The 25,697-nt window shown below is 35.7% G+C and overlaps 1 protein-coding gene across 2 annotated transcripts in view; it reads right to left on the bottom strand.

Annotated features, from left to right (window-relative positions):
• Window positions 1-6,363: 6,363 nt before the first annotated feature.
• The window catches only part of prima1 (proline rich membrane anchor 1), a 43,285-nt gene continuing 23,951 nt past the window's right edge, over window positions 6,364-25,697 (bottom strand). Inside the window, exon 4 of one of the 2 annotated variants that reach the window (XM_081378566.1) lies at window positions 6,364-8,695. In XM_081378566.1, the coding sequence (XP_081234692.1) occupies window positions 8,593-8,695 (103 nt within the window). In that variant the 3' untranslated portion in view covers window positions 6,364-8,592. The remainder of the gene's footprint in view (window positions 8,696-25,697) is intronic. The other variant, XM_081378567.1, reaches the window with a different exon arrangement.

Here is a 25,697-nt window from a genome sequence, read left to right as displayed (position 1 = left end):
CATGTGACTTCAGAAATCCAGCATCCAAACTGCTATTTATTTATGTATTTACTGCCGGAACCTGATGTGAGATGATCCACCAATCAGAGCCTCCTTAATCTCAATCAATATTTTTGATTGGTTAAAATTATTTGAGACTGTTTTTCCGGTGGGTGCTATGATATGAGATAAATAGTAAATAGTACTAATACTTTTTTTTTTTTTTACTAATTTACATAATGTTGTCAGTAATAGTAACACAAAAGCTGTCTGTATGCCCTTGAAGGTGGGTGCTACCCCGACCTGAACTTTTTCAGGTCAGTTTTGATGTCAGCCAGAAAAGGCTCTTTCCAGATGGCCAGACTGCTTGTTGAGAGCAGAACTGATGGCATTGCCCAGATTCCCAGTATGTCTACTCCTTTTCCAGCCAATGCTATGCTCTGCTTGAAGTTCCTCCTGAAGTATCTAATGTACATCAACATTCTGTCCTGACTTTTCGGATTGTTTAAATGTATCATATTTATTTATTTATCTATTGTATTACTTTGTATTCATTTATTTATTTATTATTATTGTGTTTGTGTATATACTGTATGAGGTTTTTAAATATAAGGTTCTAATTTTCTATATACGGTTCTAATTTTCTAATCTAATTTTACGTATTAAATTAAATATTACATAAAATTCAGATATATTATATAAAACAAAACAAAAAATTTAATTGACATTGCTAGATAAAATTTTTAATATAGTTTTCAGCTGTTAACAAACTGGTTCTATTATATTTGATTGCAATTAAAAGATATGTGCGACAGAAATTGTGCCTTAATAATTTAGTTTAAATCACATATGTTGGACCAGGCTCAATGACTATTAAAAAAAAAAGTCTATTTTAGAAATATATTTAAGCCAAAGTGAACACTATTCACAGGTTTTGTTTTTAGTAATTATTTAATGTCTTTATAAAATAACCACAGGGTGGCAATGTAACTCCATAGCTAATAAATTGAGAAAACTAGAGGGTCCAGATAAGACAATTGGTGTTGCTGACACTGATGCGTGAGTAAAGACATTTGTTGTGTATGCTTATAATTTTGTAGTAGTATTTGAATATATTAGATATTGAACATAGTGTAATATTTCTTTGTATATATTAATAGAAATGCATATGTCAGTTTAACCTAGAAGAAATATGAAACGAACACAAAGCACATATGATTTCATCACTGATTTATAGGTATTTTCTCTCTTTTTTTCTCCCTTTCAGAGCCCAGGAACCTGTCATCACTCTATCCCACAACTGCCCACTATCATTCAAATTTGTGAGATGGGCCAAACCACAACACTCGGTCTTGAGCTTTGTTTTTGTTCATCAATTTTCCATTGCGGCATTTATGTGGATGAATGGCCTTAGAAAGGTCAATGCTGAACATTGATTACACACCTCGCTGTCAGAGGGGCATGGGGGAGAGGGGTAAGTGGCCATTTGTTTTGTGCAAACTCTTTTAAATGGCCAGAAATCTTCAAAAAGTGCTGGCAGAAGAGGCAGGAGCGTTGTAGGGCTCTCCATCACACTCTGGCACCGGTTGACACTAGAGCTGTTTAAGGGCTGACTTTTCCCTAGGCATCCAAAACTGCAGAGTGTGACTGCGGTTTTATTTCATGCAGTCAAATGGTAATGAAATGAAAGCTAAACCTACCTCAAAGCATACACTGTAGAAAAAAACCTGTTGTTTTTTGTTGTTGTCCCCCCCCCCCCCCCAAAAAAAGGGGAGCTGTGGTTGCCAGAATAATTCTGTAAAAATACAGTAAAATGTAAACATTTACAGAACAACCTGTACATTTTACAATATAAAACTGTAATTTACAAAAAGAAATACTTAATAATTATTCAAATTAAAAAGCATCAAATATGAGCTATCTTACAGGGAATTCTGGGAATGACAATTATTTGATTGTGTTCTTTTTTATTTCCAAAAATGACACATTTAACAGTGCTTTACTGTAAAATTACGTAAAGTTAGATCTGTAAGGGAACTTACTGTTAACCAATTAACATGTTTTTCCTGTAGCATTTTTACAGCCTTTTAAAGTTAAAATTACAATCATTTTTTGCAGTGTACATTTTTCCAGGGCTGCTCTCGTCATTTTTTAGTGTCTCATTGAACATTTTAACTGTCTATCCAAATTGAGACTGATAGGCTATTGCCTTTATTCAACAGTTCAATAAACAAGAGGATATATTTAGTATTTTACATTGTAGCAAATTTTGCCCACTCTATTTTTGCTCCGCTAATGAAAATAGCTAAGCCGAAGCAAAATGCGTTCCTGAGCAACACAAGAGGTGTTTTCATTCCTGAATGAATCGTTTAAGTGCATGATTCAAAGACTTGCTTATAAAGACAGTCCAATTGTTTCATTCTTAAATGAATCAGTGGTATTGAAAAAATCAGTTAAGAGGACTCCTTGACTCACTCAGGTTGTTTCATTCCTCTCAATCAGTAATTTTGAACGAATAGTTTGAATGAATGATTTAATGATTAGCTCATAAACACAGTTCACTTGTTTCGCAAGTCCCCCTGTAGTCTATCCACTCATCTTTGATCACCAAAATGACACAATTAATTTTTTTCCTGATTTTTTTAATGCCCTGAAATAGCTTGAATGTACTCTACACCCTTGCCTCATTTAGTATAAGCGGTTCTATGAATATGCAAATTAGCCCCGGCTCCACTCACTCACGATAGCTCAGAAATCCACTCGTTGACGATCACACATTGACTCTATTGGTTCCAAGGTAGTTTGTGATGTCAGAAACACCAGCGATTTCAAACCGTTTTTTTTTTAACTGTCTCAGTCATACTCAGACATACTCAGCAATGGTGTTGACTTATGAATTTGCACATGGTTTGTCTTAAAGCATATTAAAAACACCACATAGACATATAAACAACATTAAAAGCTTGATTTTCACCACTGACTTTAAATTAATCGTTTTGAACAAATCAGTCAAGTGGATGATTCCTTGACTTAACCACTTAACTGGTAGTGGAATAAAAAAATGTGTTTTTTAAATGTCGAATGTCTTTTAATGTTGTGATTTTTGAAAGGCGTGTCACTCGCGACACTTAAAAAACGCAATACGCAAGTGCAATGCTCAAACACGTCTGCCTAGTGCATGTTTACATGAGGTGCGTCCCAATTTGCGTACTTGTGCACTATTCTATGTTGTTTTGTAGTATAGTGTGAGTAATGTGTTCACACTAAAAATTCCCAAAAGAAATAGAGCGCTTTAAATACGCAGATGATTAATTAACCAGGAAAAAAAAAAAAAAAGTGTGGAATGTTGGACACTTCATGCACTGTCGCAGCTTTAATTTATGTAGCGGAGAGGGAGGGGCTGTCAGACTCTGTTGAATGACAAAATAATAACCTTATAAAAGTCATACAATACATGGTTAAGTACTGAATATGAAGAACTCCAATGCAAAAGCCTCTAAAAGCCACCTCTGAGATAATAATATTGCGTATATGTTCATCAAATACTTTCACTACTAAATCCCAGCCTCAGCCCATTCAGAAATGCCGGTACTTGGGTAGAAACCTAGGAGCCTGATAAAAATGTTAATATAAAAGAAAAATTTTAGACGGACTTAGAGGCTTTTGCTTCTGAAGTCTTCATATAGTGTATAAGTGCATAGTGTAGTGTGTCATTTGGGACACACCTAAAGAAAAACAATGGACAATGTCCCCTTGTTATATCAGCTTATACAATCAAATTTGTGTAATAGAACTAACTGTAATGTATGCTGTAACGCACAATATAGTTACATCCCGGATCTGGGTGGATTAAGACTGAACTGAAACCAATAACTGATGGTAACCTTGTTGAGGTTTCTCACCATTGAACCAAGTCTGAAAACATCTCTTCAAAGAACAGCCTGTACAACAGAGAGGTGCATTTTTCACAGATGTTGTTGTTGATTCTGAGGCTTGGACCAATGAGATGCAAATGGGTGCAGCCACATTAGCAGTGGTGCATTGGTTTTGTTTATGGGGACAGCAGAAGGATTATCCCCTCCAGTCCATTTCATTTGATCCATATGGCCCTAAAGGCCTTAGCTTCAGCTGTGCCACAGCTTTGGAGGCACGGTTGAGTTTGTTATTGTCCCAACTCAGGCTGAATGCAGTGCTACAAATCCTGACAATATAATATGCGCAGTCAGTGCTCTCTCTACAATGACACGGACAGAAAAGCAAAGCTTCTTTAGTGTTCTGTTTACTTGTTACAAATGTTGTGCATGCACACTGAGCAAAGTTTAATTCAATCTATCATTTTCATATGATTTCTCGGTGGAATCATCGATTACAGGGCTGTCATGATGAAGTCATATATCTATAGATTTGTGTCATCGTCTAAAAGTGGACCCCTTTCTCTCTATCTCTCTCTCTTCCCATGAGCAGGAGCTGAGTAGAGCGATTTACAGGCTGTCGGGTTGGCTTTGTTCCCGTGTAAGTCAAGTCTCGGTGGAGAAGAGACGCATCAGTGCTCCAAATGGCCCCAGCCGTCTCATTGCATTATCTTCAAATGGCACGTCTGATGGAGAAGTTAGAGAACAGCTCTCCTAGCTTCTCTCATTTAGAGATGCCTCCCTTATTAACATGTACTGCACCTAGATAGTTGTGTATATGTTCGTGTGACAAGATTTTGGTATTTGTGGTTACTCATGGGTTTGTGCTATGTTATATGTCCTCTCAATCTCAAGGAACAGCTTGAGATCAGCACTGCATTAATACTGGGTCACCTATTATAAAGGGCGATTATGAGGAAGCTTTGAAAGGTGAGAGAATCAACTCCTCATTCTGCCAGCGGCAAATGCATGATTGCCTGGAGGAAAAGGAGCTATGCACATGAAAACTTGTTGATGAATTCATGAATGCCTGCATTGAAACATTATAATATATAATGTATATATTATAATATATGTATAATAATATAATAATATAAGGTATCGTTGTTAAGGCACTTTCATAAATATTTGTTATTTAGTTATTTAGGCTATTTATTGTTAGTCATTTATATGTATACAGAATGTAAGATTTTTTTTTTTAATGCAAGTCTTTTATGCTCACCAAGGCTGGATGTATTTGATCAAAAAAGCGTAAATTATTATAGTAATATTGTGAAATATTATTAAAATTAAGATATTTGAATAATTAAAATTTAAAATAACAGTTTTCTATTTTAATTAAAAATCATGCTACTTTTTCAAGATTCATAGAAAGTAAAAAAATATATATATATATATTCTCTAACATTTTAAATGTTTTTACTGTCACTTTTGATCAATTTAGTTACTCAACTTTTGAACAGTAGTGAATACAGTAGTAGTATATATGGAAATGGCTTATAACCTGAACAATATCTTAACTGTTTATTTCTAAGTTTCAGTGTTTTACATACATTTCAGAGACCTGTGATGTACAATGAGAGCATTGGGTCTGAATAATATGAAGCCGCGGACAAATAACTTTGACTGACGAGAAGCCGCACTGGTGCCTGACTAATTGACAGTGTAAACATTGTAAAGCATCAGCTTTTTCACGTGAAACTGACTGACAGACAGCAGACTCGGCCTTCAGGTTCTCCAAGCAATTTATCATCCTTATCCACACTGGGGTAATTTATCTGGCAGCACAGAGAAAATATCTTTACACTGTGGTTCTTATTGGAAAGACATCTTGATATTCCACTTTTCTAAACTACCTGTCAAGCAAGGTGTGTCGGCAGACAGAGGTGAGCCGATAACATTTTCTCCCCACAGTTTCTCTCATTTAACTCCAACGGATTCACCCTTGCCTGACAATCTGGTTTTACTAACTGTCTTGGCTGAACTTTAACTTGAATAAAATGAAGAAAAAAAAATATTATACACCCAAATAGTATATTAAAATTTTTCCAAATAGTATATCGAAAATTTTCGTAAAAGAACTAAAATAGAAAAAGAATAAAAGACAACGTTTTATATGCGCGTGAGAGAAATCTCTTTTATATAAAGAGTCCAACAAGGCCTTGTTGTTGCTAGGTATTGGATATTTTTAGGACAATAATTATATAGAGATAATTATATCTCAGATAGCAATTAATGGAATATAATTATCCACTACATAAAACCACAAAGCGTTCCAAGGTTGACAGATATCAGGCATCAACAGTGTAATGAAATCAGATATTTATAAGCATACACTGTTTACATATTATAGCCTATCTGCTATTTTCAGACTGGAAAGATGCACATGTACAGAATTATGGAATTATTCTTCCAGACAGACCAATTTAGAGACCAAATTATTTTTGCAGACAAATAAGCACAAGATGCAATTCAGTAGTACAATTTTATTTAAAACTAAAAAAAGTCAGCAAGTTGCAATTAAATTAGTTCAATGCACAATATATAATTGTTTTACATTTTGGTATGTGATGCATACATTGTGCAACAACCTCTGATTACTCAAATATACATTAATGGCTTGTTCCAGACAAACAATAACACTTATTCTGTTCTGACGACACATCGATTTATACTTATCCCTATAAACATTTTCTCTTACTCTGTACACACGATAGACTGTCAAGAAGGCAAATATTGATATGTACATTCATGCAATACAATTCTGAGTATCTTTGTACAGTATAATACACATATATCTTCAGTACGTATATCTTGTTGAACGGGTGAATGACTGTACAGTAGAGTGTGAGAATGTTTTACAGGATATGAAGAGGGATGTTTGTTTACATGAGCTTGTATTTTATGTAAACATCATTGCTCAGTTGTATATGGTTTTATATTATGATTCATAGTTCAGTGTTACTGTATGCATGAACATTGTATCACTGTTTTCTAAATACAACAAGCTCCTGTCTATAAAACAGATATTTAGATACACTGGATACACAGTTCTAATAAAAATAAACTAAACAATAGAGAGGGTCTGATTGAGAGTGACATTACAAGCTAAATTTAGGGTTAAGCTTGTTTGATGAATCACCTTGATACACCTTTGAAGCAACCACTAACCCACATGAAATCACAGTATTAACCACTTCAAAAATAGCTATAAACCATCTTAGTAAAAGTATGATAAGTACCATCCTAGATTTTAAGAGTTGCCAGAGGGGTCAAGAAGGGACTTGATGTGAATCTAGAATGATTTGCAAGCATTCCCAAGACTCGAGATGGACAACAGGCCACAAATGATGACATGATTATCAAATCCAGTTACACTAGAGCACTGTTTTCTGTTATATTAACCTCACTGATTTCTGTTAGAGGAAATGACTAATGTAAAAATGTATATATTCCTCGTTGCTTTAAGTTCTAGAAAAAACAAATAATTTAAAGTTGAAATTGAACATTTATTAAAAAGTGTTTAATTTCATTTTATCATTTTATTTCTTGCTTCCCATTTCCCATCTAATTGGTGCAAAATTATGGACCACTTTCATATACAAATGTTAAATATTTGAGAACGGGAATGTGTGGCTACTGAAAGGTAAACTGATTCTGGACATATTGTGTCCATTACATAAATATATAACACAGAAAGCCAAACTTCTATATTATTAAAAAAGTTAGAGAGGTCACCTATGTTGTGACCTTTAAAATCTCAACTACTCAAACAATTATTCATCTCGAAATGAATAGTTAATCCATATTTCATACTGTACATAATGTTGTCTAAGCAGCCAGACATTGCTTGGACATTCACAAAAACTATACATTTCAGTTTTTGGTGTCTTTTATCTTTATAATTAGACAAAAAAAGTATAGATTTTAATATCAGCTATTTATCAGCCATAACATGAAACATGATTGATATTTTTCACATGTAGGCTACATCAGCCATATTTAGCTTGTTTAAAATGTATACATATCTATAGAATGATCAAACTTCAATCAGCTAACTAATAGCAATGCTAACGCTAGCATTGTGTTTTTGTATTATCAGCATGCACCTCGAAAACTCTATCCTTTCCAATTGCATAGTAACACAAACCGCAACACATTTCTGGATGTTTTCTTGTTCTCTATTGTATATTTGGTACACAAGTGCAGGATGAACCAATCCATTTGGACGCTCTAACAGACTCTATTAAAACAATGGGGCCAATGCGTAATTTATCCATTCAACACATTTACACAATCTACATGAGGTGAGAGAACCCTTAATGTTCAATGAGGGACACTGCAGAGACAGAGTTAAAGACAAAAGAAGACAAGAATTTAAAAACATCATTGCATTCAACAGAAAGTGCATGCGTTTATTTTATTTGTTGGTGTTGTATATTGTCATCAGGTTGAGTCTCGTGATACTCGTGCAGCTGCCAACATTGCTAGGAGTTTCCAAGTCTCCTCAAAGCCTGCTTATACTTGCCTATACAGTCTTTTCTTTAAACATTGTTCTATGTCCCAAGAAGGGCAGCCATGCGGTTTACAGTTCTTAAATTCATAATATACCTTGTGTCCTTCTCATAAACCCAAACAGAGAGACGGTGGTGCTGTAGCGAACAGAATGTTCAGCTGTACATGCCTTGCTGTAACATGGCCACTATACTCCAGTGTTATTGGTTTCCACTACCTGCTGTTTACAGCGTGAGCTCATGGCATACTCCCCTCGGCTTGTGCCATTCTCTTCTTTTCGGAGGGGTTTCCTGGAAAAGAGAACAAAAAGAGGACACTTCAAACAACTATTTTTGCTCAGAGTGAGGATGCTATTGATCGGTTGTAGAGGCCTGAGCTAAGTCAAATGACATACAATGTCTCATAGGCAAACAGGCAAAACGGAAAACTAGGAATAGAAAATGCAAATAGTAGGGTTAAGATGGCCCCCTAAAGATCAATGTGCATTTACTTTCATATTTAGACCTAAGTTTACAAGTGCAGGAGGTTGATGCATCAGCCAGTGAGTTAAGGAAAATTAATGGAAGCATTTGCTAAGTAGTCACAGTACAAAATGTGAATTATATTAAGCATTTGTTTTTACTAACATGTATTTTAAAGTGTAATTGAACATGTTATATTGTTATATACATGTTATATTTTATATTATATTTTATATATACACGTTATATTTTAAAGTGTAATTGAACATGTTATATACTAAATCAACTATTCTATTTAAAATTGTTTTGACAATTTAGTTAAATAATTGAATAACCGATGTCAAACAAAACAAAATCCCAATAAAAGAGGTTAATCTGAAATGGAAAATGTATTCTGACTTATACAGTGGGGAGAACAAGTATTTTATACACTGCCGATTTTGCAGGTTTTCCTACTTACAAAGCATGTGGAGGTCTGTAATTTTTATCATAGGTACACTTCAACTGTGAGTGAAGGAATCTAAAACAAAAATCCAGAAAATCAAATTGTATGATTTTTAAATAATTAATTTGCATTTTATTGCATGACACAAGTATTTGATCACCTACCAACCAGTAATAATTCCGGCTCTCATAGACCTGTTAGTTTTTCTTTAAGAAGCCCTCCTGTTCTCCACTCATTACCTGTATTAACTGCACCTGTTTGAACTCGTTAACTGTATATAAGACATGTCCACACACTCAATCAAACAGACTCCAACCTCTCCACAATGGCCAAGACCAGAGAGCTGTGTAAGGACATCAGGGATAAAATTGTAGACCTGCACAAGGCTGGGATGGGCTACAGGACAATAGGCAAGCAGATTGGTGAGAAGGCAACAACTGTTGGCGCAATTATTCGAAAATGGAAGAAGTTCAAGATGACGTTCAATCTCCCTCGGTCTGGGGCACCATGCAAGATCTCACCTCGTGGGGCATCAATGATCATGAGGAAGGTGAGGGATCAGCCCAGAACTACACGACAGGACCTGGTCAATGACCTGAAGAGAGCTGGGACCACAGTCTCAAAGAAAACCATTAGTAACACACTACGCAGTCACGGATTAAAATCCTGCAGCGCACGCAAGGTCCCCCCGCTCAAGCCAGCGCATGTCCAGGCCCGTCTGAAGTTTGCCAATGGCCATCTGGATGATCCAGAGGAGGAATGGGAGAAGGTCATGTGGTCTGATGAGACAAAAATAGAGCTTTTTGGTGTAAACTCCACTCGCCGTGTTTAGAGGAAGAAGAAGGATGAGTACAACCCCAAGAACACCATCCTAACCGTGAAGCATGGAGGTGGAAACATCATTCTTTGGGGATGCTTTTCTGCAAAGGGGACAGGACGACTGCACCGTATTGAGGGGAGGATGGATGGGGCCATGTATCACGAGATCTTGACCAACATCCTCCTTCCCTCAGTAAGAGCACTAAGGAGTGGCTCCGTAAGAAGCATTTCAAGGTCCTGGAGTGGCCTAGCCAGTCTCCAGACCTGAAACCAATAGAAAATCTTTGGAGGGAGCTGAAAGTCTGTATTGCCCAGCGACAGCCCCGAAACCTAAAGGATCTGGAGAAGGTCTGTATGGAGGAGTGGGCCAAAATCCCTGCTGCAGTGTATGCAAACCTGGTCAAGAACTACAGGAAACATATGATCTCTGTAATTGCAAACAAAGGTTTCTGTGCCAAATATTAAGTTTTGCTTTTCTGATGTATCAAATACTTATGTCATGCAATAAAATGCAAATTAATTACTTAAAAATCATACAATGTGATTTTCTGGATTTTTGTTTTAGATTCCGTCACTCACAGTTGAAGAGGACTTATGATAAAAATCACAGACTTTTACATGCTTTGTAAGTGGAAAAACCTGCAAAATCGGCAGTGTATCAAATACTTGTTCTCCCCACTGTATACAGGCATGCAGTGTTTCCCCAACAATTTTTTTCAGGGACCTCCGAAACTACTCGTGTCGCAGAGCTGGCGTGTTACAGATACGTGGTGTTGTCATAGTCTTCAGAAGCTGAGTAATAAAGCTCTCTGCCAGACCTGTTTTACACCATAAATATTTTAGTAATTAAAAAGCATGCCTAATTAATTGAAATCATGAAACTTATACAATTATTAAACTTATTCAACATTTGCATGTGAATATTTACATATTTAATTGCCAATTTTAAACAAAGATTTGTCATGATAGCAACAATTCAAATTGAACAATTAGCCTATAGTTTTTAAAGCAAAGATGTCTGAAATATACACCATTACTGAATAATAACCCCATGAATTACATTAACTATTATATTTTAAAAGTGTTGAGATGAGATTTTGTGCCATCTATGATCAAGGGAATAAATTAAGGTTCATCATGCCCCATTTTTACCTGACCTAAAGCAGGTTAAATTTGAATCACAATGTTTTCTGTGTACTATATTTGTTCTATTTTTCTGCAAGCCTAAGTGCATGTGGCACTTTTGGACCCTCCTTGAGACACTAACAAAGTCTGGGTTGATAAACAGCAGCACAGGTTATCAAAGTGAGTTATTCTGCAGTTTAAATGACTTCCCGCAAGCCGTAATGGCTGCTAGACTTAAAAAGCTGTGGTATGCACCCGGGCTGTCCATTCTTTATTACAATTTGAAATATACAACCTGCCTGCAGCCAATTGCCTTCATAACTGCATTAAAACCCAGAGCTGCCCAAACAGCAGAGCATGCAGATCCAATCTGTTGAGATTTTGTTAAATCATGTTACATATTGACTTATTGGTAGAGAGGGCCTGAGATAAAAGCTGGTTATGTCGAGAGATGGATGCTAGGGATACATATTTTTCGGGCATATGCTTCAGCATTCACAAAGTCAGGATGCATTGATGGAACAGATGTACGAAAAGCAGACATGAATGCAGCAATCAACAATGTTCAATAAGCTAATGGAGTACACTGATGCCAAGCAACCACGTCACCTCTAGAAAGACACGTCCGTACAATAGGGCTCAACGGCTGGCTTCTAGAAGTGAAGATGCCAGTCAGAATCTCCATTGTGAAAATGATTTTCAACAATAGCTAATAAATATTTCAAGACACCCCTAATATAACTCAGAGGTTAAGTGCTAGCGTGTGCCTATATAGAAGCCATTAGTCCGATTCCTTTTTTTAGAAAATCCGAATTAGTTTAAGTGAAATCCACAAAAAAGCCTTTTACCATGGAAACGACACTAAAGTTGACAATGCAGTGACAATGTGAATCTCACTAAATTCACAAACTATTGAAATTTCTATCAAACTTCTAACTAGGAAATAACACAGCACAACAATGCAATAAATACTACGATATACACTACTGTGTATTGCTTAATATGTGGAAACTGTATAATTAGCAAGTTCAAAAGAACAGCATTTATTTGAAACAGAAATCTTCTGTAATATGTAACCCTGGACCACAGAACCAGTCACAAGTAGCATGGGTATATTTGTGGCAATAGCCAACAATACATTGTATGGGTCAAATTTTTTGTAAATTTGTAATTAAGTAAAGATCATGTTCCATGAAGATATTTAGTAAATTTCCACCCGAAAAAAATATATAAAACATTTATTTTTGTGAGTGAATGCAGCACAATCGCGAACATAAATGGACAACTTTAAAGGCAATTTTCTGAATGTTTTGATTTTTTGGCACCCTCAGATTCCAGATTTTCAAATAGTTGTATTTGCATGCCAAATATTGTCCTATCCTAACAAACCATACATCAATGGAAAGCTTATTTATTCAGCTTTCATATGATGCATAAATCTCAATTTCAAAATTGTGACCCATGTGACTGGTTTTGTGGTCCAGGGTCACATATTGTCTTTACTGTTACTTTTGATCAATTTAATCAAAATTTTATTAATTTCTTTCTTAAAAAAAAAAAAAAAATTGAACGAAATGTAAATGACAAAATACTAAGTATTTACATAAAACATTATTTTTTAATGTTCTATGGGAAGACATGCATGATTGCATCTGAAGTCACAATTATTAACATACGGTACATATGGTATTCAAAGATCCTCCCATTTATTAAAGTGTTGTTAAACAAATGTAATTTAATTTTTATTTTCCACCAGAGATGGCTGGGTTTCAAGGCTTAGAACTTTGTGGAGAAAATAAATGTGAATTAGATAAAAACTCTTCCAAAACCCAGTGTCGGCCAAGTTACTAAGTTACTAAAACTAATAAATTACTAGCTACTAATTACATCTTCAACTGTGTAATTCGATTACTGTACTAATAAATCTCTCTAAAAAATATTACATTAATTATTACTTTCTATATACTATCCCATATCAACCTTGACCAGTTTAACAATACAATGATAGACATGAAACTGCTCTGTTAATTCTTTCAAATAAATAATATAAAATGGCATAAATTATTCTTGAACTGACCAAAATATTTAAAGAGAGAAGGTTAAATTAAAAACATACAGTACATTTTAATGTTAGATGTTAAATATTGATGTTAAATTCACTATTGTTTTATATAGAATTGTTCAGTATAAAGTATTTAATGCAATTTCATCAGAAGTATACTGTAATTAAATTACAGTAAATTTAAGAGTAATCCCTTACTTTACTTTTTCAAAGGAAAAGTAATTAAATGACAGTAAATAATGACTTGGTAATGCATTACACTCAACAATGCCAAAACCCATAAAAAGTGTGCGGCTAGTAAGTTCAACAGTAAACTCGCCAAAAACTTGAACAATAATGAACAAAAATTCGAAATACCAATACGAGAGATTCCACATCAAATCAACGATTAGGTCAGGAAAAAATGAAAATGATCATGAGAAAGAAAACAACCTGACCTTTACAAAGCCCATCTCTAGTGTCTGCAGATCTCTGGGGTCTGTCTAGAGGACAAGTCTAATTTCATAAACAGAGCTTGAGCTCATTAAAATTGACCTGTTTCTTCCAGAGAAATACACATATGAGATAGCAACTTGTTGAAGGCAGGCTGCTTTTGCAGACAGAATAAGATAAAGAGCATTTTTTTCATCTGACTCATATTAAATGTCATTTGAGTGTGGAGCTGAGCTACGGCTTCAACACCCATCCCTTGAATGTGATAAATTGTGTGTTCTATCGATATGACAAGGCCATGCCTGAGCTATATTGTACATACATAGTGAACTGTCTCTGTGAAATTTAAATCAAAGAGACAGAATGACTGTAAACCTATTAATTATGATCTAAGGGGTGTTCATTTTCATTAGGAGTTGACAATTTTGACAACTTGATTTACGCAAAAAAGCAATGATGCAACCACATCCACCGATGGACCCCTGGATGTGCACTACTGTTCAAAAGTTTGGGGTCAGAAATAAATTATTTTATTCAGCAAAGGGGGGCATTACATGGATCAGAAGTGACGGTAAAGACTTTTATAATTTCTGTTTCAAATAAATGCTGTTCTTTCAAACTTATCAACATGCATCAAATAACCCTGCAAAAAAAAACATTTAAGAGGCACAACTGGTTTCAACATTGATAAGAAATGTTTCTCGAGCACAAAATCAGCATATTAAAATTATTTGAGGGATCGTGTGAATTTGACAGTAAAGCTGAATTTTCAACATACTACAATATGGAAACAGATATTTTAAATTAACGATATTACTGTGTTTTTGATTAAATAAATGTAGCCTTGGTGAGCAAAATAGACTTTTCCAAAACATAAAAAAACCTTTGAATGGCAATGTATAGTATAAAAATTTGAAAGGGATAGTTCAAAAACACCAAAATTGTCATTTCTAGTCCAGAGGGCCCATGGTAAAAAGTTGAAACATTTTTTAAAATATCTTCTTTTATGTTCTGCAGAAGAAGAAAAAGCCATGCACTCTGGAACAACAAGAGGGTGAGTAAATGACAGAATATACATTTTTGTGAGAACAATCCCTTTAAATAATAATTAGGCTATTTGCTATGTTGATGGACTGAACATAGACCTAGTTTCATCCTCTTCAGCTTCTTCAAAGATCTAGTAAAGGGCTCCAGACTGCAACCACCTTTTTTCTTGCCAGTGCGACTGAATTTTTTAAAAATGTTACGCTGTTGCGACCACCACATTGCCCAGAGCTGCTATTTCTGTTGCATATGAAAACATCAAACGCCAAACAAAACGAAAGCGGAATGAAACCACACTTCTCATTTGAGCTGCGCAGCATGGACAGTTTATCAGCTCGGACCAATATTAGACAGCGTAACGCGAGCTCAGAACAGGTTTACTCGCCAGTGGATCTCGATCACATGACACAGTTACTACACAGCGCTGGCTGGGAGATCCAGTGAAAAGTGTTCGAATTAGGTGAATTATTAATAACATTGCTGCAAGATCTAGTGAAAAGTATTCAAATTGCGGCAGAGAATTCTCTATTATAAACATCTCAACTCATGCTCAGTGCTTTACTTTCAAATGTGCATTTCCAAAAAATAAACATGTAATATTATTAGTTACTGCACTTATTAGTGCAAAATAATAGTCATTTTATGATTAAATTACCTTTATGATTAAAAATGCCTTATCATTAAATTAGTCTGGAGCCCTGTAGTATTTCAAACCTTGAGCAACAAATACAGCTATACCTTCAAATGAATTCCACCAAGTCTTTCCAAGATTGATTAAATGTTTAGAGGTAGCTTGCGCTCATCTGTTGTGATAAACACAGTCTCTGTCTCTTGGGCAGGACTGATGAGACAATCCCGTAGCTCTGCAGGGGCCATCTGTCACAAGATGCCCCAGGCTGCAGGGCTTTCCTATAAAGACATCCTCTCGCTTTGCATGATTTACACATGGGAAAAACTCTGCCTCATCTGATTTTTGAGGGGTGGAGTGGGGAAGAGGGAGATGGGAAGAAAACAAGATCTTGCTTCCCTCTGTCTTTCAGAGATAAACACTTGGGGAGAAATAAAACAGTCACATAATCCTTGGGTGCATATCGAGGTCACTTAAGGACTGGTCTTCGTCTGTTTGGTGCTTGACCGCTAGACAATTGATGAACAATTCGATGTAAATGGAAAATGTAGACTCGATAATGAACAGTTAAGAATCTCCAGGCAAAAAGGCATATGACAGGTAAAAAAGACTCTTTGGATTGATCACATCATGCAAGTCTTCTTAATTCACATACACTCTGTCTGGAAGTCTACTGCATACAATTACTGTTGATGCCTTTTCAGCTCAACAGTAATTTTCCACTGAGAGCTTGTTTCTGTCCCCCCTCCAACCTGCTAACGGCTCATGGCAACTCCAGCAGTCGTGTGGATGTCCCTCGAGTCGTGTTGCTCTACTGCACCATGTGCAGATGCCCTGACAGTCGCCCAGTTTCTCTGTGGACCACTTATGTAACGTGCCAGGACGGGAAGCTGAAACTCTTTTATCTTTCCCCTGAATCAGCACTGAGCGTACTCACTCGCACACCCTCTCTCGCTCTGTTTCTGCTCTCTTTACCACCTTTTCTCACTGATGAACAGCAGCACCTGAGAAGTCCTCGTGGCCATTCCCCAGACATTTCAGTACACTGTTCGGTTGCCTGGATCTTACGTGACCTCTCCTCTGAGGTCGACAAATAAATCCTGTGGGAAAACGTGGGCCGAAAATGTCTCTCGGACTGAAATAAATGCTGATCTGGGTGGAAGTTAGAAAAACAAGTGATATCTTATAAAGCCATTCTCTTCCTGTGTACAGTAGATGCTGTAGATTATTTATACTGCAGTGACAGAGATTAAGTAATTATTGATTCAGCCTTTCCTATTTGATTTGGAAGAATTTAAAGTTTGGTTAGAGACATGCTGTGATGAGATGAAAATTAAATGTAAAATGTCAACAAATGATGTTGTAAATATTTCTATAATGTGAAATAAAAATGAGAAGAAATCTGTGCAACTTCCTTTTTTTTAGGTTTGGATGCAAGGTAGGCAAAAAAAATCAAAACATTTCTTTGAATACAAAGAAAATTATTATACACTCAAAGGTTTCCTGATTAGTGAACACATGGTTGGATGCTCGGTGGTGCAAATTTGTCCTTTCTTGTTGAAAATATGCCCAAAAATATCGCTGCAGTACCAAAAGCAGCCACATCCTCACCTCCAAATGTGGAACTGGGCCCTCAATAATACATGACGTGTAGTATACACATGGCGAAGAGCTACACAAAACATTACAGGTAGAGGTAAATATTTTATAACCTTGCTCTTTGGAATATGCATCAGAATGTATTCATTTCCTCTGAAAATAAACAGAGTGGGCTGAGATTGTTGCCACATGACCGTAGGTTCAATGAATAATGTACTGTAAATGATCTGTTATGCAGTACATGGTAATGTCCTCATCATATCTTAATAAAGTGGACATAATATGTAACCATTTATTTCAAGATGTCATTAATCATATTAATCAGTAATTTATCACAATATCACAATTCATATGTTGGCACGACTGATCCTCATTCATAAACCCAACGTAATTTTCTTTACCTTTTGTTTACAATCACTATCTAGACAACTGTCCACAAATGCTACCTACGAATGTTGACAAATTTGACATATTTTGAAATGTCTAGGGGTTTAGCTTCAGTACACGTTCTCTGTTTTATGATAGACATGCTTATGCAACAGTAATATAGTAATTCCTCCAAAACATACAACAACTGTGCACATACTCCAAAGAGAGCAGAGAAGATTTGAGTTTGAGTTAAGGTATGTCATGATTGTGGCTTAAAGGGGGGTGGTGGGTGGGTCTCACATGGGTTAAGCAAATGTAGAAGTTAATAATAAAAAAACACAAAACATTGGATTGAACTGATGTTACCATTTTTCTCTTCTAACATGACAATCAGGCAAATGTATTAAAAAAAATTAGAACCGTGGTAATATTTTGTTTATGTTTTAAACATTTAAGCATGTTTTCACCAGTATTGTTAATTGGTGATCATAATATCTGTAATGTTTTGTGGTATTAGTTGGAATCTCTATCTTTAAAAAGGTTCCATACTTTTTAATAAAATTACAGAAATCAAAATTTCACAAGATGGTTAAAAAAATACATCAAAATTAACATCAAGCTGGTACCCTCATGTAAAATAACTGTCAATCCCTCACAGAGCGATTATTTTAGGTCTTTATATCCATCCTGTTAGGAATCTGGTTAAGTTTCTTGTAATTTCTTGTAAAATGTAAGTGCCTGAGCTTAACCAAAGCATTTTTATGAAAGTCTTGTACACTCTTTTATAGAAATTACAACACAAGTTTTTTTTTCATAAGTTAGAGAGTTCAAAAGGTACTGCATAACAGAAGTTGCCCAATAGTACAACATTTAGAAATGCCTAGAAACGTTTATCATTCTAAACTAATACACTCAAATATTAAATATTAATAAGAAAAGTCATCCATGGTGTATGTGCACATTTTTACCCTGGAGATAAAAACAAAGGCTGATAGTACATCATTTTGCAAATACATTTTACACATTATCACAGCACTATTGTTATGAGCGTTAATATTACAAAGGCAATTTTAGCCTTCTTAGCCCTAGTGTCTCTTAGAGCACTTTAAATCCAAGCCTGAGTCTAATTAGCATTTCAAATGTGACTTAAGTTCACCCAAAAAGTTATTTTAGGATGTATTGACTGTAACTATGCATGACAGCATTTAACAGTGCTGCATGTTCAGCAGAGCTAAGAGAAGAAAAAAGACAGCTTGAAGTTGTGTTTACACATCCTATCCAGACTGAGGGTTCTGAAAGTCCATTTGTTTAGAGTCTTCGTTATCATAATTGCACTAACGTCCAATGACCGGGATGCTTTATCATTCATTTAAAGCGGTCAAAAATTCAAGCAGCACCCCATTTCTCTCCTCTAAGATCTATTCTTCACTATATGCACTGAGCAACTGTTCAACAAAACTGCTTTAGCTTTCCCCTCCAGTGCCTCTAATTCCATTAAACTCATTACAATAAGTGAGCCGCACCGGTCTTCAGCATGCAGAAGCCATAAAGCAATGATTGGGGTAATAATCCGAGCCTTCACTGGGACATTTTACCGAGTGTTTGAAGAAGCACCAGTCGCGGTGCATCGGTCATTGGGCATAGCTAAATGATGTGTTCGCATGCATATAAAGGAAGGCATTAAACATGTCTCTCTCTCCTCATTTTGGCAGACTGGGCAAGCTCATTAGCGGAGAAATAGCTGCCAGCTGGGTTTTCCTTTGGGAGTTGGCTTCCTTATACCAAGTTCTCAGGCAAAAAAGAGGCAATGTATAACAAACGAATTTACCAAGTGAAATGATTCCAAAACAGAGAGCTCATAACAAGTCCCCATTTAATAGCCAGGAGGGGATGTTCCACAGCTTTCATAAATAAAAGATTAATTTCCAGAAGACTGGAATGTTTTAACATTAACAGCTTGGATTCCACCTCCACTTAGTTTCACTTGAAAATCTGAATAGTATCAATTTAATGAGAGTAGCTTCAGGATGACATGAACCAGGCCAAATATAGTCCAGCGATAGTTACCACATGGATTCTGGTTGTTGTTGTTTTTTGGGGTGAAGCAATCAGTTCTTAGCCTGGTAATACCAGACTCTGCTACTTCGCTTTGCTTCGTAGAGAGAGTCTGGAGTTCCGTAATAGAAAAACGTTTTCTTTACCGCCTGGGGGCGCTAGTCTGAAGCTTAAAATCATTGGTTACCCGTAAGCCAATCACATAACGTTTGGTTATGGCGTGTGTTATGCGCATGCTCAGCCGCATCTAACTTCCACTGTAAACACATGTATGATGCGAAAACAAAACCATCGAGCGAAATACCGGAGTGAACATGGCTGTGAACGACTTTTGCAGATTATGTGAAGTAAATCTACGCATCCACGGTACAATCAGCGTCTACGTCATGGCTCTCAGCCAGCCCTCTGTTCGTTGATTGGCCGACTGTTTTCAGGCCGGAGGAAAACGGAAAGCTATGACGTGGTCTCAGACTGAGTACAGAAGCGAAATGAAATTGAGCGGAAGTACGAAGTCTGACGTAGTCAGGCTAATCAGGTCTGGCCTTGAATGCCAAATGGTCAATAATTAATGCAGTAATTTCTCTCCCTTTTGGTCATGAGAATAACCTGTTTATCACGTGCATGAGACTCACATGAGTTGTGATGTTTTATATATGATATCTGTTGGTTGCCTCCTGTGTTGACCCACCAAATAAAGAGTGTTGTGGTTAAGGGTCAAAATCTCTAAACTTATAAATGGCTGGATTGCTCATGACATCATAAAAAGTGAAGCCACTGCACCATATTGGTATTCCAGAGTATTTCCTCACATTCTATCCTAGTAATTAATAGGAAACCATCTGAATTGAATGAAAACATTACCTAGCAAGTCAGCGTTTTTATATCTGACGTCTCCCTGTACATTCTTACAAATCAGGAATTTCCCCTACTTATTAAAAGTTGAATCTTCATTATAGCAGCGGATATCAGATCAGCTGACGGATGAGATACCTCATTTGTTAACAAATGTTAAAGTAAAGATAACGACTTAAACGTTAGTTAAATTATAAAAAGTCAATAAATTATCAATATATGTGACCCTGGACCACAAAACCAGTCACATGGGTCAATTATTTGAAATTGAGATTTATATATCTCCTGAGAGTTGAATAAATAAGCTTTCAATTGATGTATGATTTGTTAGGATAGGACAATATTTGGCGGAGATACAACTATTTATCTAAAAAATCGAGACATTGACAAAATCGCCTTTAAAGTTGTCCATTTATGTTTGCGATTATGCTGCATTCACTCACAAAAATAAATGTTTTATACACTTTAAAGTTTTACAATGATTTACTAAATTTGTTTGGTGAAACATTTTTACAATTAAAAATATTGATTAAATTTTAAAGCAGTGAAATCAATTACAATACACTGTATGAACTGAGTAAATGTAAGCAAAAAAATTAAGTAAATCTGAGTAACAGCATCTGGTACATTAACAAATAAAACTGAGAAGAAATAATTGGGGAAAAACAGAAAAATATATATATTTATGAGTAACATTAACTGTTTTTATTTATGAGTAATATTAACTTTTTTATTTTCTCTAAACCTTTGTAAATTACTATTCCTTACAACCACCGGTATACATGACACTGGCCTTTATTGTCGATGAGTAACGTTACATCAATACAGCATGTTTTACACTGTTTTAACATATATACAATATTGCCTACATTTAAACTCATGCAGCAAACATTTTAGAAGTAAAAATGAAGCATTTAAACATTCAGGTAGCCTAATTCATGTGTAATCAACCGCTCTGTTATCCAATTTCCACCGGATCAGCGCTGGTTCTCGTGCCGGAGATGGACTTGCGCTCTACAGGTGAACTTCGAACTTCAGACCGCTGTCCTGCGTTTCACTCATATCCGAACGATGCTGCGACTCCATATTCTGCCAATAAAGAAACAGTGCACAGTTCTGAGAACATTTTATCATTCAAATTAGTTATATTCATTATCTTTAGGAATAAAGTTGTGTTTTATGCAAGCCATCAGGCATTTCAATCAGCGAAAAGACAGACACTTTAGGTGACTCACATTGCATCGAAGTATGTTGTTTTGCATTAAATAAAATCAGTAATAATTTAATATAATAAAACATACACACACCTGAATTTCACAGAGGAAATGCATCAGTTCTGCAACGCTGAGAAGAGAAGAGAGAACTGTTCTGGAGACTGGAGAGAGTTCAAACAGCCCATGGCCCCGCGCTCACTCAACCAATGAGTTGTCGTCACGTCAGAGGGTAGGGGAGAGGTGCATTGTTTTAATTGAGTAAAGTTACTCAATTTCTTAAGAGTGTGTTAAATATATTAATAATATTGATTTGAATTACATAATATTTGTGGTTCTTGAAACAGATCAGTTTAATTTTCCATTCTCAAATATTTTTATAGAAATTTCACAAATATATTAAGTGTATAGTAAATAAATAATTGGTTATTCAAATACTAAACTCTTTTAGTGAACATTTTTTAAATATAACGGTAAATTTTAGATAAAATTAACTGTTGGATTTTTAGTCAATTATTTTGGTATGTTTAACTCAATCAAGTAAATGATAATCAAGAGATTTTAAGTTAATAAAGTTAAATATTACTGTGATATTTACTAAGCCACAGAATTATTTTTTAGAGTGTATATTTACCGTTGGAAATTTACAAAATATCTTCATGGAACATGATCTTTACTTTAAGCTGCAGTCGGCAAGTCTGGCAGATTGGGTCGACTTAGCCAAAATTTTGAATGTTTACAACTCTCATGCCCCCCCCCCCACCTTATTTATGTTGTTCTGTCGGATTATAGTGTCGATTTCACTGAATATGATCAAAAAAATGTCGCCGACGGCAGCTTTAATATCCTAATGATTTTTGTCATAAAAGAAAAATCGATAATTTTGACCCATATAATGTATTGTTGGCTATTGCCACAAATATACCCATGCTACTTGTGACTGGTTTTGTGGTCCAGGGTCACATATACACTTAATTCAAACTGCCATGCTAATAAAAAGCCATAGGATTTGAGCTGACCTGTGGCTCTTTAACAGATTCCAAAATCTCCAAGAGTCTGAAGTGGATGTTGGACAACAACAAAATAGGAAATAATATACACACTTCACAACTTATTCAGAGAAACAAAACTGAATATGGATTTAAAGATATGAAGCTTTATTTCCAAGCATTTACACTGTCACTCCGATCAAGATGATGCATGGTAAACCTTGGATTTGAATGCAATTTGTGAAATATAACAATCAGCCTTTTATGTATTGTAATATTTATTGTATATTCAAATCAATTTATGCTAATAATCCCAGATATACGTTCATGCTTAATATTTCCTGCATACAGTAATTATGTACATAAAGAAATCTATTTTGTGTTAGGTCAGTTATCTGTGTCAGCAGTGTGCCCATAGGTGGAGCGTGTGTAAGGCTGGGCAAGGTTTTATCCTTCCCCTGGCCACGGACTTGAGGCTAGCATGGAATTTTCTCACTCAGACCGCTGACTGTTGCTGCTTCTGATTGTATTTAGAGGCAAAATCTCTCCATAACTACTGGTCTAAGATCAGTTTTCTCCATAATAATAGCATATTGGCAAAAGAGATTTGGGGTTTGTGCTCTTGAGAACGTCAAAGGTTTCTATTGTATTTACAACGTGTTTTTGCAGCATTGAGCAATGCTGATGATATCAACTCCAACAGTCAGCAAGGATGAAACATCTAACGATTTATTATAAACCTGAGCCAACTCACTTTTGCAAATTGCTGTTAATCCTTAGTATATTTTACAATCAGCACCCACAAACTAGAACGGTTAAAACAAATATAAGGAGGAGGAATGTTTGTTTGCTGTTAGAGCTGCACGAATAATCGTTAAAAGATCGCTATCTCGATCCTAATCCTGCATTTCTACGATTCTGCCAATGATATTAAACGAGATAACGGGCTAGGGGTGGAACGGATCGCACTAGATTCGGTTCGGCACACATGTGATTCGCGGATTAACTGCTAAATTTAACCATCATTACACAAGGCACGTGTCAGAAAGCGCTCGAATGCAGAATTGATTCCTCTTTCGCGTTTCCTTGCCCTTGAATACATAAACACAAAATTGTCAAAATACCAGTCTAAATGACCGTCTCGACAAGTATTCTCTTGTTTATGTCATATGTGAACAGCTGAGAAAGAAACGGATATTTGTCAGTTTTTTTCAGTTCGTGCAGTCGGCCTTAAAGTGACACACTTAATATAGACTTTGTAAACTTTGTTATTTAGTATTCATCTCTGCTTGTAATTTGTGTATTTGTTCTTATTTTATTACTGACTGTTCACTTGTTTTAAATAATGTGTGAACTTTATCACTTAGGCTAGTAGTTTTTAATGTAGTAGCTATCGAAAAACTTCAAGTGAGCTTTAAGTAATAAATGAAAAGCAAAGTTATTATAAATTTATCTTAACTAAAAACTTATCTTAAACTACAATATGAGATGGTTAAAAACAAAACTGCTCAATCACAAAGTACCAGCTGCCAGACGAAACAAACGTCTATAAAAGCAACGCTATTCAACGCAACACCATACCCAAAAATGTTGATAGTGTTTCTTGCTAAGAATCTTTAATAGGTCTAGCCTGGCATAATACCTTTGAATGTTGTCAATGTTTAATTGTCATTTTTTATTTATTTAAATATTACATTCTTTTTGTTTACTGCATTTATTTAAATTTGACTGATGCAAGAGTATTATGTCTTATTTTGTTTCTATCTTGTTTGGTGATGGTAATGTTCAAGATTTGTAGATCTTTAAAATAATAAAGCTTTTCAGAATCGTGAGAGAATCGTGATCTTTATTCCAAGCAAAAAAATTGGGATTCTCATTTTAGCCAGAATCGTGCAGCTCTAATTGCTGTAACACCTGTAGCGATACATCCTAATAATAAATGGTCAAAAGTTCCAATGACATGCTGTACTACTGCAAATAAAACTCCATGATATAGCTCAGTGGCTCTCTTGTGTCTAACTTCTCATTATGGCCAGGCTTGACATCTTATGAGATTTTATTACATTGACAGGTTTTCACAATTTGATGTAGCCAAAATTGTTTTGAGTTAACACTACAGCTCATAAAAAAATAGACAAAAAAGTGTTGAAGCTACTGCAGAAAGTGATATAGTGGTATATATTAAAAGTCCATTTTTTCCCATAAAAAATGCTGAGACACCAACCTGACAGCTTTTATGATTGCCTAAAAGAAAAAGAGATATGATACATAATGCAAAATAACAATAAATCTGTGAAATCTATGTTTTATTGTAGTATTGCCCTGGGTGTTTCAAAGAGAGTCTGGGAGCCTCTTTCCTTTTTTGCTGTGTGAGTGATTTGGGCTGTCTGAGGCCATTTCCCTGTCTGCAGCTGATTTGACAGGCCTCTCAGGTTTCCCTTGACAGCATGTCACTGGTACCAGACCAAAAGAGCAGCTTAAGTCTGACACACCACGCAATGCTTTCTACCGCGCCATCAGTGCAAAACACATTAGGGTTGTCGCGATAACCGCAATATCGCAATACCGCCATACTGAGAAACCAACCACAGAGGAGTGCAAGCAACTGCAGCAACTGCAATGTTCATGTGTTTTCTTTTTTCATAAGGCTATGCCCTTCTTGATTTACCCTTCATGCATGTGTATCTAATGTTAAATAAGCAAATAATGATTACAATAGTGAAGAAGGTATTTTTTCTGCCAACTGGCTCATTTTTACTTAACACTACGTGTATAATTGTGATTTGTACAGAGGCTCCGTAGATTTGCATTAACCAAACCTAAACGGACAGCGAATGAGAGAGAAAGCTCAACTGAGCAAGTGCGATTACCTGCGTCTGTCCTTCTTCAGGTCAAGTCATATATTTGTGAAAAAAAGCAAAATCTTTGTCATAGCATCATGTCAAAGTTTTGGGCAATTCCCATGAATTGCGTCAGTGCTGGTCAATAATTGAAGCATCAGCTTCAGCGTTAATCTGGCGATGCATTGCTGGTCGGTTGAGCCTTAAAATAATTTCAACACATAGTTTCATTAATGAATTAGCATTTTTGAACGTATTAGTTGAATGAATGGTTTAATGGACTCACTCACCTAGTATGTAACCTGCACTGACTGACAGCCTAGAAAGCATAGAGACAAGCAGTGCTGATTCTGGTGAAATC

This window comes from Scardinius erythrophthalmus (genome assembly GCF_964197995.2).
Source record: "Scardinius erythrophthalmus genome assembly, chromosome: 11".
Lineage (NCBI taxonomy): Eukaryota > Metazoa > Chordata > Actinopteri > Cypriniformes > Leuciscidae > Scardinius > Scardinius erythrophthalmus.
This window is presented reverse-complemented; position numbering and strand designations above follow the sequence as displayed.